We start from the raw sequence: 14,156 nt of genomic DNA on the forward strand, positions 1-14,156 counted from the left end.
ATTTTCCCCATTTTTCTCAATTTCCCTGCATTTCCCCCCAAACTCTGATTTTCCCTTATGCCACACAGAGCCGCCAGCCAATAGAAACGCAGCAGCGGCACTCGAAACGTTACCGGGGGCGGGGCTACACGGTAGAGGCCACGCCCCCTCCTCCCCCCGGCCCCACAAACGGACCAAAATGGCCCCCAAATTGACACATTTCAAAATAATTTTTAATTTCTTGTGCCCCCAGTCACTTCAGGGAAGCCCCGGAGCTCCTGTCCAGGAGCCTCAGATCCCTTCAGAGGTGCTTGTTTATCCTTTATGATCGTGGATTTGGATTCCACCGGGAGCGCTCGCCCCTTGCCGGCCGCAGAGCAGAGCCCTAAATAAAGGAAAACTTTCCTGGCTACCGAATTTCGGTGTGGCTACGGCATTTTGGGGAGTGGCTACTGAATTCTAGAGGGGCTTGGTTACCGAATTTGGCGGGGGCGGGCACTGAATTTGAGGAATAGCTACTGAATTTGGAGGTTTTGTCTTGATTTAGGAGGAATAGGGGTGGGAGAGGGCCAAGGGGAGGGGGTGGAGCTGTGGCCCCCCCCAGTAACCCTGAACCCCCCCTGCCAGTAACCCCAACACCCCCTCCCAGTGCTCCCAGGAACCCAAATTCTCAGTAACCAATCCCCCCTTCCAGTCCCTCCCAGTTACCCTTCTCAGTTTATTCCAGTCCCTCCCAGTAACCCCCTCTCCCAGTGCCCCCAAGTCCCTCCTGGTGCTCCCCACATCCCCTCCCAGTTTATCCCAGTCCCCCCAGATCCCCCTCCCTGCATCTCTCGACTTATTCCAAGGCCCCCAGTCCCCTCCCAGTCCCTCCCAGTTTATCCCAGTCCCGCCAGATCCCCCTCCCTGCATCTCTCGATTTATTCCAAGGCCCCCAGTCCCCTCCCAGTACCTCCCAGTGCTCCCAGTACCTGCCCATGGCTTGTCCCAGCCAGAGGGGTCACTAAGGGGGGAAAGGGGCGTTAGGGGGTTTTGCGGTCACCCCATAGATCGGGGTCAGTGCTGAGGGGCTTCTCTGGGAGGGCCTGGGGTCCTGCAGGGGTGCTGGGGAGCTCTGGGCTCCTTCTGTGGGGATTTGGGGTCCCCATGGGAAGAGATCAGAGGTTTGGGGTCCCCATGGGAAGAGATCAGGGCTTTGGGGTCCCCATGGGAAGAGATCAGGGCTTTGGGGTCCCTATGGGAAGAGATCAGGGGTTTGGGGTCCCCATGGGAAGAGATCAGAGGTTTGGGGTCCCTATGGGAAGAGATCAGGGGTTTGGGGTCCCCATGGGAAGAGATCAGAGGTTTGGGGTCCCTATGGGAAGAGATCAGGGGTTTGGGGTCCCCATGGGAAGAGATCAGGGCTTTGGGGTCCCCATGGGAAGAGATCAGGGGTTTGGGGTCACACCATGGGGATTTGAGGCCCTATATGAGCTTTTAGGATTCCCCCTTGGAGATGAGGAAAGCTTGGGGGGCTTGGGGCATTGTTGTGGGGTAAATCCTGTAGGATTTGGGGTCACTCACCCACACTGGAGGCCAGAGGGTTCCCTAAATCTCTGTAGGCTATGCCAGCCTGGAAGGAAGGGGGCACAAAGCATTATGGCAACCTCCCTATCTCGGGGTGGCCCCCATTTGGGGTGAGGTCTCACCTGCCATCCTGGGGTGCTGCGGGACTGGGGGGGCTCCAATGGGGGCAAGCGGCTGCAAAAGAGGGGCGGGAAGCTTGGGGGACCCCCCTGTGCAATTGGGGTACCCCCACCCCAAATTTAAGATCCCCCCCACCTTACCTGACCACTTGGCTGCTGAGCTGCCGGCGGGGCTGGGGAGTGACTGGAAGGAAAACAGAAAATTTATGGGGAATTGAGAGCAAGGAGGAGAGGGGGAGAGGTTTTTGGATGTGGAAAATTCCCCTAAAAACTTGGGAGGCACTTACCTGACTGTGTGGGGGAGGGACGGGGGGTGCTGCTACGGCTGCTCCAGCGCCAGCCCGGGGAGAGCTGTGGGGAGTTTTGGGGGACAGTTTGGGGGTAAGGGAAGGAGAAGGGAGATTTTTGTGAGGCAGTTTGGGAGTGAGGGAAGGGGCAGGGAGGTTTTGGGGGAGGCAGTTTGGGAGTGAGGGAAGGGGCAGGGAGGTTTTGGGGGACAGTTTGGGGGCCAGGAAAGGGGAAGGGGGACTTTGGGGGCCACCTGCATGCGGCGCAGCTCCACAGTCTCCTGGCGAAGTGACTCCAGCTCCCTGGGAAGGGGGAGGAATTGATGGGGGGTGGGAATTCCCCCCATTTGGAGTGGGGGTCCCCCCATACGGCAGCTGAGGGGGGCAGAGCAAAGGGGTGGAAGCTCACCAGCTTACAAGATGGCAGCAAATGGCAGAAGATGCTGTCACCAATGTGGCAGCCAAAGGGGGGGTAAGACCCTCCCAAGAAAGTGGCCAGAAGCACAAGGACTCTCATCAAGATGTTGACCTAGGAGTGCTGCCTCACCCACGTGCCCAGAGGAGCCCAAGATGGAGCTGTGGACCCCCTACCATAGTGTCCTTCTCACCTCCTCCTCTCTCCCAGTTCCTCTCTGGCCTTCTCCAGCTCTGCTTGCGCCCGCCGAGCTCTGTCCTGGTGCAAGTCCACCAGCAGCCGCGCCTGTGCCATCTGGAACCGCCACACCTGGGGGACATGGGTCACCCCCTTGTACCCCCACAGCCTGTGGGCTTGGGGACAGTGGTGGCACCTCATCCCCCGTGTCCTCCTCACCTGTGAGATCTGGGTGAGGTGTTTGAGGGCGATAGCCACTGGGCTCTTGAAGAAAACCTTCTCCTCTGGGCGCATCTGTTGGGCACGGGGGCGTCAAAAGGATGGGAAAAAGGTTGGGAAATGAAAGGGGAAAAGGGTGGGAAGGGGTGAGGGTAAGGGGACAATGGGGCACAACATGGTGAGTACTGGCCTGCTGGGACAGAGGCAGGTAGTGGCAGGTGGTGGCACAGACCGCGCAGGGACCTGTGGGAGGGGGGGAATAAAAGAGAGACAAGTGAGAGAAAAAGTTGTCCAAAAGTCCCCAAAAGGGTGTTCCTTGAGGGAAATGGACCATTTTCCTTCATTTAAGGGTTTTAAATTGAGGCAGGATCCTTCATTTCCACAACACTAAGGGTTTAGATTGAGGGAAAATCCTCCTTTTTCCATAATTCGAAAGAAGTTACGGGGAAACCCTCTTTTCTGAACATTTTAGGGGTCTGAGGGCAGAGCCTATTTTATTTGCTTGAGTTGAGGTGACTCCTCCTTTCCCCCTCATTTTAAGGGGTTAAATTGAAGTTAACTCCGCCTTTCTCACCATTTTAAGGGCTTAAATTGGGGGTTTTCCTCAATTTTACCTGTGCCCCCACAGCCCTCGCACAGGATGTGGCCACAGGTGGTGATGGTGAACCGGGCACCATCCTGGCAGAAGCAGCGAGAGCAATGGAACCAGTCCATGGTGGGTCTGGGGTGAGGAGATGTCTCTGATGTCTCCACACGTGAGAACCTGGGAGGGAATGAGGGGGAAAGGTGAAGGGAAAAGGGTGGGAAAAGGTGAGAGAAAAAAGGGATGGAAATGTGAGGGGGAAAGGGTCAGAAGTGTGAAGGAAGAAGTGCTGGAAGCGTGAGGTAAAAAAGGGCGGGAAATGTGAGGGGGAAAAAGGCGGGAAACGTGAGGGGGGGAAGGGTGGGAAATGTGAGGGGAAAAAGGGTGGGAAACGTGAGGGGAAAAGGGTGGGAAATGTGAGGGGAAAAAGCGGGAAATGTGAGGGGAAATGGGTGGGAAACGTGAGGGGAAAAGGGTGGGAAATGTGAGGGGAAAAAGGGTGGGAAATGTGAAGGGAAAAGGGTGGGAAAAGGTGAGAGAAAAAAGGGATGGAAATGTGAGGGGGAAAGCGTCAGAAATGTGAAGGAAGAAGTGCTGGAAGCGTGAAGTAAAAAAGGACGGGAAATGTGAGGGGAAAAAGGGTGGGAAATGTGAGGGGAAAAAGGGATGGAAATGTGAGGGGAAAAAGGGCGGGAAATGTGAGGGGAAAAAGGGCGGGAAATGTGAGGGGGAAAAAGAGCGGGAAATGTGAGGGGAAATGGGTGGGAAACGTGAGGGGGGAAAGGGTGGGAAATGTGAGGGGAAAAGGGTGGAAAACCTGAGGGGGAAAAACAGAATGAAAAGTGAAAGGGAAAAGGGTGGACTAGGAAAAGGACCTCCAGAACACTGGAGGGTTCAGAGATTTGAGGTGGTGCAGGGAGAGCACCCCAAACCGTGATTCTGCTATTCCAAGCTCCCAGAATCCCAAAATCCTGCCAAATCTCTAGTCATGTTGCATAATTCCAACCACTTTTAATTGGAGGGAGGTTGGGGGCAGGAAAAGCACCCCCAGAATATCGGGGGAGGGACTCAGGGTTTGGAGGGTGCAGGAGGCACCCCAGAACCTCAATCCTATTACCTGATCCCAAAAATTCCTCCACGCCACTATGTAACCCTCCTGCCTCATTGTGCAATTCCAACCATTTTTAATTGTAGGGATTGGGGGTAGCAGAAAGAAATGCACCCTCAGGCCCTTGTGAGGGGTAATCTGGGGGGACAAAGGTGACAATCCAAAACCAGATCCTGTTATCTCGGGATCCTGTGATCTCTCACTGTGTAATTCCAACCATTTTTAATTGTAGGGACTGGGGGTAGCAGAAAGAAATGCACCCTCAGGCCCTCTGGGGGGGCAAAGGTGACAATCCAAAACCAGATCCCATTATCTCGGGATCCTGTGATCTCTCATTGTGTAATTCCAACAATTTTTGATTCGCGGGGGCGGAGGGGGGCAGGAAAGGACCCAATATAATCCTCTGGGATTTGGGGGATTTGGGGGGCCGCAGGCGACACCCCAAAGCCACGATCCCGCCCTGGGGGAATCCCTGGATGCCGCTTCCGAACCCTCGGCCCTCGTTGCGTAATTCCAACCATTTTTAATTCCCGGGGGGGCAGGAAACGCGTCGCTGCCGTTACACAAAGCAGGAAGGCGTGGGGTGGAAAGTTTAGGGGGGTGGCCCTGTCCGTAGTCCCCCCAAACTCACCCTGTCGACCCCCCTCTCCCCCTCAGTCCACTCCTCGCTTGAAAAACACCTCCCCTTCCCAAAAAACCAAACCCCCAACAATTCGGGAAATTCTCACAATTCCCCCCACTCAAAACCGGGCGCTTCGGAGGGGTCTCTACTGGGACCCGCCCTTTTTTTCTTCCCCTAGAGGTCCCCCCCAGCCCAAATTCCCGTTTTTGCAGCGTTTCCCCTCCGCTTTTCCCAGCGTTTTTTCCCCGCTTTTTTCCCAGTGGCGCATCCGGCGGGGAATGGGATGACGGGACCTTCCTGTTCCCGGCTCCGCGCCCGCCTCGCACCCGGGGGACGCCCCCGCCACGATCCCCCCGCACCCCCGAGCCCGCCGGGACCCCCGGAGCCACCCCCGGGCCCCCCCAGGCCGCGGAGCCGCCGAGGTGAGAGGGGCGAGGGGCGAGGGGCGCGAAACGCCGATTTTCGGGGAGAAGGGCAGGGGAAAAAGCGGAGACCCCCTCCCCCCAAAAAAAATAGGAGACCCCCCCCCAATTTGCCAATTTGGAATACGCTGATGTTGGATTTGGGATGGGGGAGGCGATGGCGAGGGGGTGCCTTCGCGGGGCTGGAAAGGAGGGGAGAAGGAGATTGGGAATCCTCCTCCCAAGAAAAATTTGGGAGACCCCCGCCCCAGATAACCCCGGCTTTGGATTTGGGATGGAGAGGCGATGGCCGAGGGGTGGCAAAAGATTTGGGGCCGGGGGGCGATGTGGATGAACGGCGGGTTTGGGGGTGGAAAGGGGAGGGACGAGAACAGGGACCCCCCCCCCCCAAAATTTTGGAAGACCCCCCCCCTGCTCCAACTGGGGATATGCAGGGGATGGAGGGGAACGATGGATTGGAGCCAGGGGTGTGAGGGGTTGGAAATGAGGTGCTGTTTTTAGGGTTGGAAAAGATGGAAAAAGGAGAGTGGGGAACACTCTCCCCACCCCCCGTCAATGTAGGAGACCCCTCCCCGATGGGGGATACCCCCGGTCTTGGATTTGGGAGCAAGGAGGCGATGTCAGGGCAGCGGCAATGGAAGGGGAGGGGGGAGGTGCCATTTTTAGGTTTGGAAAACAGAGAAAAAGGAGAGTGGAGACCCCCTCACAAAAATTTGGGAGACACCCCTCCACCCGTAGCTGGGGATAACCATGGATTTGGGATGGGAGGGGACATGGATTTGGGCCTCGGGGGAGGGATCAGGTGTTGGTTTGGGGGGTAAAAAGGGGGGGAATGAGAGTGGGGACTCCCTGTGATAAATTTGGGATACCCTCATGTTGGATGTGGGGGGGGGTCTATGGATAAAGCGTTTTAGGAGGAGGGGGAGGAGAGTGGAGACCTCAAAAAAACCTGGGAGTCCCCCCAGTATTGGATTTGGGCGGGGGATGAATTTTGGGGAAGGTTCCTGGGGCTCTGTTGTTCTTTTGTGCCCCCTTCCCAAAATTAATGGGAGGGGGAGCAAAATAGGGGGGACTGGGGGTAATTTTGGGGTTCCTGGGTGATTTGGGGGGCACGGGGTGACCCTCTCTTTGTGATCCCCCCCACCCCAGATATTGCAGACTGAGTCTGGAGCAGCTGCGGGACCTGCTGAGACCCCCAAAGAGCAGGTGGGGGAGAATTGGGGAGTATAGGGTGATTTGAGGGGTGGCACAGAGGGATTTGGGGTCACACAGAAAGATTTGGGGGAACACGAAGGGATTTTGAGGGGAACAGGGATATTTGAAGGAGCACTGAGGGGTTTGGGATCTCATGGAGGAGCTTGAGGTTACACTGAGGGATTTGGAGTGACAGATTTTGGGGGAAACAGAGGGGTTGTGTGGCAGAGAGGTTTTTGGAGGGATGAGACTTAGGGGGGCATGAGGGGATTTGGGATCACCCTGAAGGGTTTGGGGGGGTAACACAGAAGGATTGGTGGGCGGATACAGGGAAATTGAGGAGGGGCAAAAAGGGATTTGCAGTCACAGGGAGGATTTCAGAGTCACACTGAAATTTGGGGGGCACAGCTGGAAGCAAGATGCAAACAAGACTTTGGAATTGGGAGGGGGGGTGGGTTTCTTCAGCCCAGGGAGGTCCTTGGGGGTTCTGGGGTGCTCAGGGCCCCCCTTGCTGCCACAGCCCCCCAGTAGCCCTCATGGAGCAGGACGAGCCCGATGTGGTGGAGCTGCAGGACTCTGACGAGGGGGACGTGGTCCGGAGAGTCTTCATTGGTGAGATGGGGACCCCAAAAGTGGCGGGGGGGAGTGGCTGGGGGGTTCCAGGTAACCCAGAAAGGGGGGTACAGGAAATTTTAGGGGTATCCAGACACTTTTGGGGAGGCTGCAGGCAAATTTGGGGTGCTCCACATGCAGCAAGAAGGGGGTAGATGCGTTTGGAGGGGTTCAAGGCACTTTTAGGGGTCTCCAGACACCACTGGAGAGGGGGAGAGGCATTTGAGGAGGGCTCAAAACACTTCTGAGGGCGTTCCAGACCCCCCCAAAAAAAGGGTATGGGGAATTTTGGGGGCCTTCAGGTACTTTTGGGGGACTCCAGACACTCCAGGAGGGGGCACAGTCCTTTTTTGGGGTGCAGTGAGCATTTGGGGAGGGGGTGCAGCCCCTTTCTGGGGTGCCCTGGACACGAGGAGAGGGACACAGCCGCTTTTTGTGCCCCCTTTGGGTCACAACAAATATTTGAGTCAGGGGTCCGGCCACTTTTTGGGGTACAATGAACATTTGGGTCGGGGGTCCCAGCCCCTTTTTGGGTGCAGTGAACATTTGGATTGGGGGTCTGGCCCTTTTTGGATCACAATGAATATTTGGTCAATAGTGCAGCCCTTTTTGGGTCATAATGAACATTTGGGTCAGGGGTTCAACCCCTTTCTGGGCTCAATAAATATTTGGGGCAAGGCCCAGCCCCTTTTTGGGTCCCAATGAACATTTTGGTTCGGCTCTAGGTAAACTGGGGAGGCTCCGGACACCCTTTTAGCACGCAATGAGCATTTGGGGAGGGGGCCCATCCTGTTTTAGAGAACAATAAACATTTGTGTCAGGCTCCCAGCCCCTTTTAGGGTCACACAGCAAACATTTGGCTCGGGGGTCCAGCCTGTCCTGCTGTGCTCTCACCCCTCCCCGTGCCCCCCCAGCCGACGACGGCGTCGTGAGCGATGGCGAGGCCGAGGTGCTGCCGCACGAGATCATCCGCACGGTGATCCCGCACAGCCCCCTGCGCGCCCCCACGCCCCGCGGGACCCCCGGCCCGGCCCCGGGCGGCTCCGAGGAGGGCGGGGGGCGGCGGGGAGGGGGCCGCCAGCGCCCCTTCATCTGCAACGAGTGCGGCAAGAGCTTCAGCCACTGGTCCAAGCTGCTGCGGCACCAGCGCACGCACACGGGCGAGCGGCCCAGCACCTGCGGCGAGTGCGGCAAGAGCTTCTCGCAGAACTCGCACCTGGTGCAGCACCGCCGCACCCACACCGGAGAGAAGCCGTACAGGTGCGGCCACTGCGGCAAGAGCTTCTCCTGGAGCTCCAACCTCATCCAGCACCAGCGCATCCACACCGGGGAGCGCCCTTACGGCTGCGCCGAGTGCGGCAAGAGCTTCACGCAGAGCAAGAACCTCATCAAGCACCAGCGCACCCACGCCGGGCCGGGGGCGGCACGGCCGCGGCGCTGCACCCACCCTGCGGGTACCCCGAGGGCGCTGAAAGGGCCGCGGGCCGGGGGTGAGGGCGAGGGGCCCGCCGGGGCCGAGGGTGGCCACGGGCAGGAGCCGCTGATCTGCGTGGAGTGCGGGGAGAGCTTCGCCCGGAGCGCCGCGCTCAGGAGGCACCGCCGGGGGCACCGCCCTCTCTTCGTGCCCTGAGGGGACTTGGGGACAGTGGCACCGCCAGCTGTTTGTGCTCTGAGGGGACATGGGGACAGTGGCACCGTCCTCTCTTCGTGCCCTGAGGGGACGTGGGGACAGTGGCACCGCCAGCTCTTTGTGCTCTGAGGGGACGATGTGGGGACAGTGGCACCGGGATGTGGGACAGTGCCGCTCTTCATGCCCTGAGGGGACATGGGGACTCTGCAGACAGGGCACAGGGACAGTGGGACACTGCCCCCGCACTGCTGGGAGCACTGCCCGCTCTTTGTGCCCTGAGGGGACACGGGGACAGTGGCACCGGGATGTTGGGACACAGGACAGCTGGGGCACTGCCCGCTCTTTGTGCCCTGAGGGGACACCGCGGTGGGAACACAGGGACAGTTGGACAGTGCTGTGGCAGGGTCCGCTCTTGGTGCCCTGCAGGGACAAGGGGACACACAGACAGTGGGGCTGCCCTGGTTGGGGACACAGGGACTGTGCCACGGACAGGTGACATGGTGCCACCATGCCAGGGGACACATGGAGTGTTTCATGGGCAGGACGTGGTGACAGAGCTGGGGTCACACGAGTGCCACAGGGGAGGGGATGTGGTGACACCAAGCTAGGGGACTGGGGGGCACCTGGACTGGGACAAGGACAGGACACGGTGACTCCAAGGGGCGGGGGGGACACACACAAACAGGACAGAGTGACGCAGAGCTGATGTCCCCAAGCCCACGCCATACCCCGTGTCACCTCGGTGCCCCTCACTGTCCCCCATCAGTCCCACATCCCAGAGCTGTAAATAGGGGAAGAGGGGAGGGACACGAGACTGGGACCCCGGGGGGTGGGAGGGGACACCGGGACACCCCGGTGGGGTGGGGAGGGGACATGCACGGGCCTGGGCTGTGAATAAAGTTGTTTTGGGGGACCTGGGCATTGGTTTTCAGTGGGGTGACAAAAATGGGGGACGGGCAAAAGCGCCCCAAGGGGGGGTGGATACAACCCCAGGGGGGAGAGTAAAAACTCCTGGAGGAGGGACGGCAAAAAGGCCCCAGGGGAGACAACGGGGAAGGCTCAGGGGGTTTGGGAGGTCCCAGTTCAGTCGCTGCAAAGACCAAATAGGGGCGGGGGGTGGGGGGTGTGACAAAGGGATCGTGGGGAGCAAAAAAGGGGATCTCAAAACTGGGAAGGGTTTCACGGCGAAGTCTCAAATTGGGAGCGGTTCGGGGGGACCCCAAAACCGGGAAGGGCGTTGGAGGGGGCAGAAGAGGTCCCACGTAGGTGGGGAGGGGGATTGAGGACCCCAAACCCAGGAACGGGGACACCACATTCTGTGGGCGCAGCTGTGGCAGTGTCCCCCACCCTCGTGCTCACACCCCTGCAGGGAGCGGTGCTGTGCAGGCTCAGCACCCACAGTGCTGCTCATGTTGGGGAGCTGCAGGCGTCAGTGCCTGAGCACGGACCAAGGACCAGGGCAGGCTCAAGAGATGGTGAAAATTCAAAATATAACCCACCAGGTTCTTGATGTCAGCTTGTGGGAGAGCTCTGGCACTGCAAGAGCAGCCAGGGTTCCAAAATGTGGCATCTTGCACGTGGCAGAAATCTTCAATCTCAGGGCATTTCAACAGGCAGAGGTCAATGAGCAGGGCTGAGGGTGGTGGACACGAACGGTGCCCCCTTTCCATGGGAAACTCAACTCATGGGACCCCCGACCCCAAATAACCCCCTGACCCTATGGGACCCCCGACCCCAAATAACCCCTGACCCCATGGGACCCCCTGACCTTAAATAATCCCTGTTATCGATCCCCGTTATCAATCCCCTATTATCAATCCCCCGTTTATCAGTCCCCGTTTATTGATCCCCCATTATCGATCCCCGTTATCAATCCCCGTTTGTCGATCCCCGTTATCAATCCCTGTTATCAATCCTCTATTATCAATCCCCTGTTTATCAGTCCCTGTTTATCAGTCCTCGTTTACTGATCCCCCGTTATCGAGCCCCGTTATCGATCCCCGTTATCAATCCCCGTTTGTCGATCCTCGTTATCGATCCCCGTTATCAATCCCCGTTCTCAATCCCCTGTTTATGGGTCCCCGTTTATCAGTACTCGTTTATTGATCCCCCGTTATCGAGCCCCGTTATCGATCCCCGTTTGTCGATCCCCGTTATCCAGCCCCGTTATCAATCCCCCGTTTATCAATCCCCGTTATCGATTCCCGTTATCAATCCCCGTTTGTCGATCCCCGTTATCAATCCCTGTTTATCAGTCCTCGTTTATCGGTCCCCCATTATCGATCCCCGTTATCAATCCCCCGTTTGTCGATCCCCGTTATCAATCCCCGTTATCGATCCCCGCCCCATCGATGCGCTCGGCGCTCCCCGCTCGATTCTCTCCGCGCTCCTCAGCCCTGCCCCATCGACGCTCTCGGCGCTCTGCCCCGTCCCCTCTCCGCGCTCGATTCGCTCTGCGCTCGGCGCGCGGGGCTGGCGGGGCCGGAAGTGGCCGGGGCGGGGGGGGGGCCCCGGGGCCTCCTCAGGAGCCGCCGCCGCCGCCGCGCCCGGAGCCCCCCGGACCCCCCCGCGCCGGGACCCCCGCGCCCCCCCAGCCCCGGGGGGGCCTCCCGAGCCCGCCGCGGCCCCGCCGGTGAGAGCGCGCGGGGGGAGCGGCGGGCCCGGGGCTGAGCGGGGGGCGCGGCCGAGCGGGGGTGTCAGCGCGCCGGGAGCGGTGAGGGGGGGTCGCGGTGCCCCCCCGGGGGGGGTTTGGGGGCTCCGGGTTCAGGGTGGGGTTTGGAGGGTTTGGGGGGTTTGTTCTGAGGGGGGGCGCGCCCTCCTGAGGGTCTCAGGGGCTTTTGGCGGGCTCTGAATTTTGGGGAGGGGGTCCCTGTGCCCCCCCGAGGGTGCCAGGGCTGCATTTGAGGGGGGGTCGTGTCTCCCCCAGCCCTACCAGGTCTGTTCTTGGGGGGGTCTCGGTTTTTTGGGGGGGTCGTGTCTCCCACAGCCGTGTCGGGGGGGGTCGTGTCCCCCTGACACCCTCAAGGGCTCTGAATTTTGGGGAGGGGGTCCCTGTACCCCCCCCGAGGGTGCCAGGGCTGCATTTGAGGGGGGGTCGTGTCTCCCCCAGCGCTGTCAGGTCTGTTCTTCGGGGGGTCTCAGATTTTTTTTGGGGGGGTCGTGTCTCCCTGACACCCTCAGGGGCTTTGAATTTTGAGGAGGGGGGGGTCCCTATGCCCCCCAAAATCCACCCTGGGGGTGTCAGGGCTGCATTTGAGGGGGGGTCGTGGCCCCCCCCCAGCGCTGTCAGGGCTGTTCTTTGGAGGGTCTCGGTTTTTTGGGGGGGTCGTGTACTCCTGACACCCTCAGGGGCTCTGAATTTTGGGGAGGGGGTCCCTGTACCCCCCCCAAAATCCACCCTGGGGGTGTCAGGGCTGGATTTGAGGGGGGTCGCGTCCCCCCCAGCCCTACCAGGTCTGTTCTTCGGGGGGTCTCGGATTTTTGGGGGGGTCGTCGTGTCCCCCTGACACCCTCAGGGGCTCTGAATTTTGGGGAGGGGGTCCCTGTACCCCCCCGAGGGTGTCAGGGCTGGATTTGAGGGGGGTCGTGTCCCCCCCCAGCGCTGTTTTGGGAGTCTGTTCTGAGGGGGGGGCGCGTCCCCCTCAGTCTCTCAGGGGTCGTGGCGAGCTCGGGGTTTTTTGGGGGGGTCCCCAAACCTGAGGGGTCTCAAAGCTGTATTTGGGGGTCTCAAAGCTGTATTTGGGGGGTCTCAAAGCTGTATTTGGGGGGTCTCAAAGCTGTATTTGGGGGGGTCTCAAAGCTGTATTTGGGGGGGTCTCAAAGCTGTATTTGGGGGGTCTCAAAGCTGTATTTGGGGGGTCTCAAAGCTGTATTGAGGGGGGTCTCAAAGCTGTATTTGGGGGGTCTCAAAGCTGTATTTGGGGGGGTCTCAAAGCTGTATTTGGGGGGTCTCAAAGCTGTATTTGGGGGGTCTCAAAGCTGTATTTTGGGGGGTCTCAAAGCTGTATTGAGGGGGGTCTCAAAGCTGTATTTGGGGGGTCTCAAAGCTGTATTTGGGGGGGTCTCAAAGCTGTATTTTGGAGGGGTCTTTTCTTTTTTGGGGGGGGGGTCGCGTCCCCCCAGCGCTGTCAGTGCTGTTTATTGGGGGGGGGTCTGAATTTTGGGTCCCCCTGAGGGTCTCAGGGCTGGATTTGGGGGGGCTCTGGTTATTTTGGGGGGGGTCGTGCCCTCCCCGGGGGGTTTTGGGGGTCGATTTTGGGGGGGGTCGTGTCCCTCAGCGCTGTCAGGGCTGTGATTTTGAGGAGGGGGTCGTGTCCCCTCAGGAATTTTTGGCGGGCTCTGATTTTTGGGGTGTCCCTGTCCCCTCATAGATTTTTGGCGGGCTCTGATTTTGGGGTGTCCCTGTCCCCTCAGGGATTTTTGGCGGGCTCTGATTTTTGGGGTGTCCCTGTCCCCTCAGGAATTTTTGGCGGGCTCTGATTTTGGGGTGTCCCTGTCCCCTCAGGGGGTTTTTTGGGGGGCTCTGGGTTTGAGGGGGGGGGGGGTCCGTGTCATTTTTGAGGGTCTCTGGACTGTATTTGGGGGGGGTCTCTGATTTTTAGGGGTGGTCCCTGTCCTCTTTTTGGGGGTCTCTGATTTTTAGGGGTGGTCCCTGTCCCCTTTTTGGTGTCTCTGATTTTTAGGGGTGGGTCCCTGTCCCCTCTTTGGTGTCTCTGATTTTTTTGGGGGGGTCCCTGTCCTCTTTTTGGGGGTCTCTGATTTTTTTGGGGGGGTCCCTGTCCCCTTTTTGGGGTCTGTGATATTTGGGGGGGGTCCCTGTCCCCTTTTTGGTGTCTCTGATTTTTGGGGGGGTCCCTGTCCCCTTTTTGGTGTCTCTGATTTTTTGGGGGGGGTCCCTGTCCTCTTTTTGGGGGTCTCTGATTTTTTTGGGGGGGGTCCCTGTCCCCTTTTTGGGGGTCTCTGATTTTGGGGGGTGGTCCCTGTCCCCTTTTTGGATGTCTCTGATTTTTAGGGGTGGTCCCTGTCCCCTTTTTGGGTGTCTCTGATTTTTTTGGGGGGTCCCTGTCCCCTTTTTGAGGTCTCTGATTTTTAGGGGTGGTCCCTGTCCTCTTTTTGGTGTCTCTGATTTTTGGGGGGGGTCCCTGTCCCCTTTTTGGGGGTCTCTGATTTTTTTGGGGGGGGGTCCCTGTCCCCTTTTTGAGGTCTCTGATTTTTAGGGGTGGT

General features: G+C 59.0%; 3 protein-coding genes across 8 annotated transcripts in view; 2 read left to right on the forward strand and 1 right to left on the reverse strand.

Moving 5' to 3' along the window:
* Positions 1 to 173: 173 nt before the first annotated feature.
* On the reverse strand, positions 174 to 5,189 carry RNF212B (ring finger protein 212B). 5 transcript variants are annotated; one of them, XM_063420968.1, is made up of 12 exons: positions 5,085 to 5,183; positions 3,377 to 3,525; positions 2,953 to 3,005; positions 2,763 to 2,837; positions 2,560 to 2,675; positions 2,206 to 2,254; positions 1,952 to 2,015; positions 1,806 to 1,848; positions 1,668 to 1,719; positions 1,543 to 1,591; positions 932 to 982; positions 174 to 364 (listed from the first exon to the last, which is right to left on the reverse strand). In XM_063420968.1, exons 2-12 carry the CDS (start codon positions 3,474 to 3,476, stop codon positions 213 to 215), a joined length of 804 nt encoding a protein of 267 aa, XP_063277038.1. In that variant the 5' UTR covers positions 3,477 to 3,525; positions 5,085 to 5,183; the 3' UTR covers positions 174 to 212. The 5 variants fall into 5 exon arrangements, with proteins under 5 accessions (XP_063277038.1, XP_063277040.1, XP_063277039.1 ...); XM_063420970.1 differs by lacking the exon at positions 1,543 to 1,591 and having other exon boundaries at positions 951 to 982; positions 5,085 to 5,189; XM_063420971.1 differs by lacking the exon at positions 5,085 to 5,183 and having other exon boundaries at positions 187 to 364; positions 951 to 982; positions 3,377 to 3,711.
* Positions 5,130 to 9,772, forward strand: LOC134563157 (zinc finger protein 787-like). Its single transcript, XM_063420973.1, has 4 exons — positions 5,130 to 5,497; positions 6,647 to 6,703; positions 7,212 to 7,303; positions 8,218 to 9,772. Exons 3-4 carry the CDS (start codon positions 7,228 to 7,230, stop codon positions 8,931 to 8,933), a joined length of 792 nt encoding a protein of 263 aa, XP_063277043.1. The 5' UTR covers positions 5,130 to 5,497; positions 6,647 to 6,703; positions 7,212 to 7,227; the 3' UTR covers positions 8,934 to 9,772.
* Positions 9,773 to 11,440: 1,668 nt separating this feature from the next.
* The window catches only part of IKZF4 (IKAROS family zinc finger 4), a 40,789-nt gene continuing 38,073 nt past the window's right edge, over positions 11,441 to 14,156 (forward strand). For both annotated transcript variants that reach the window (XR_010083329.1, XM_063420956.1), the window contains exon 1: positions 11,441 to 11,565. The gene's annotated coding sequence lies outside the window, so the exon portion shown is untranslated. The remainder of the gene's footprint in view (positions 11,566 to 14,156) is intronic.

The sequence above is a fragment of the Prinia subflava genome, chromosome 34 (assembly GCF_021018805.1).
Source record: "Prinia subflava isolate CZ2003 ecotype Zambia chromosome 34, Cam_Psub_1.2, whole genome shotgun sequence".
In the NCBI taxonomy this organism is placed as follows: domain Eukaryota; kingdom Metazoa; phylum Chordata; class Aves; order Passeriformes; family Cisticolidae; genus Prinia; species Prinia subflava.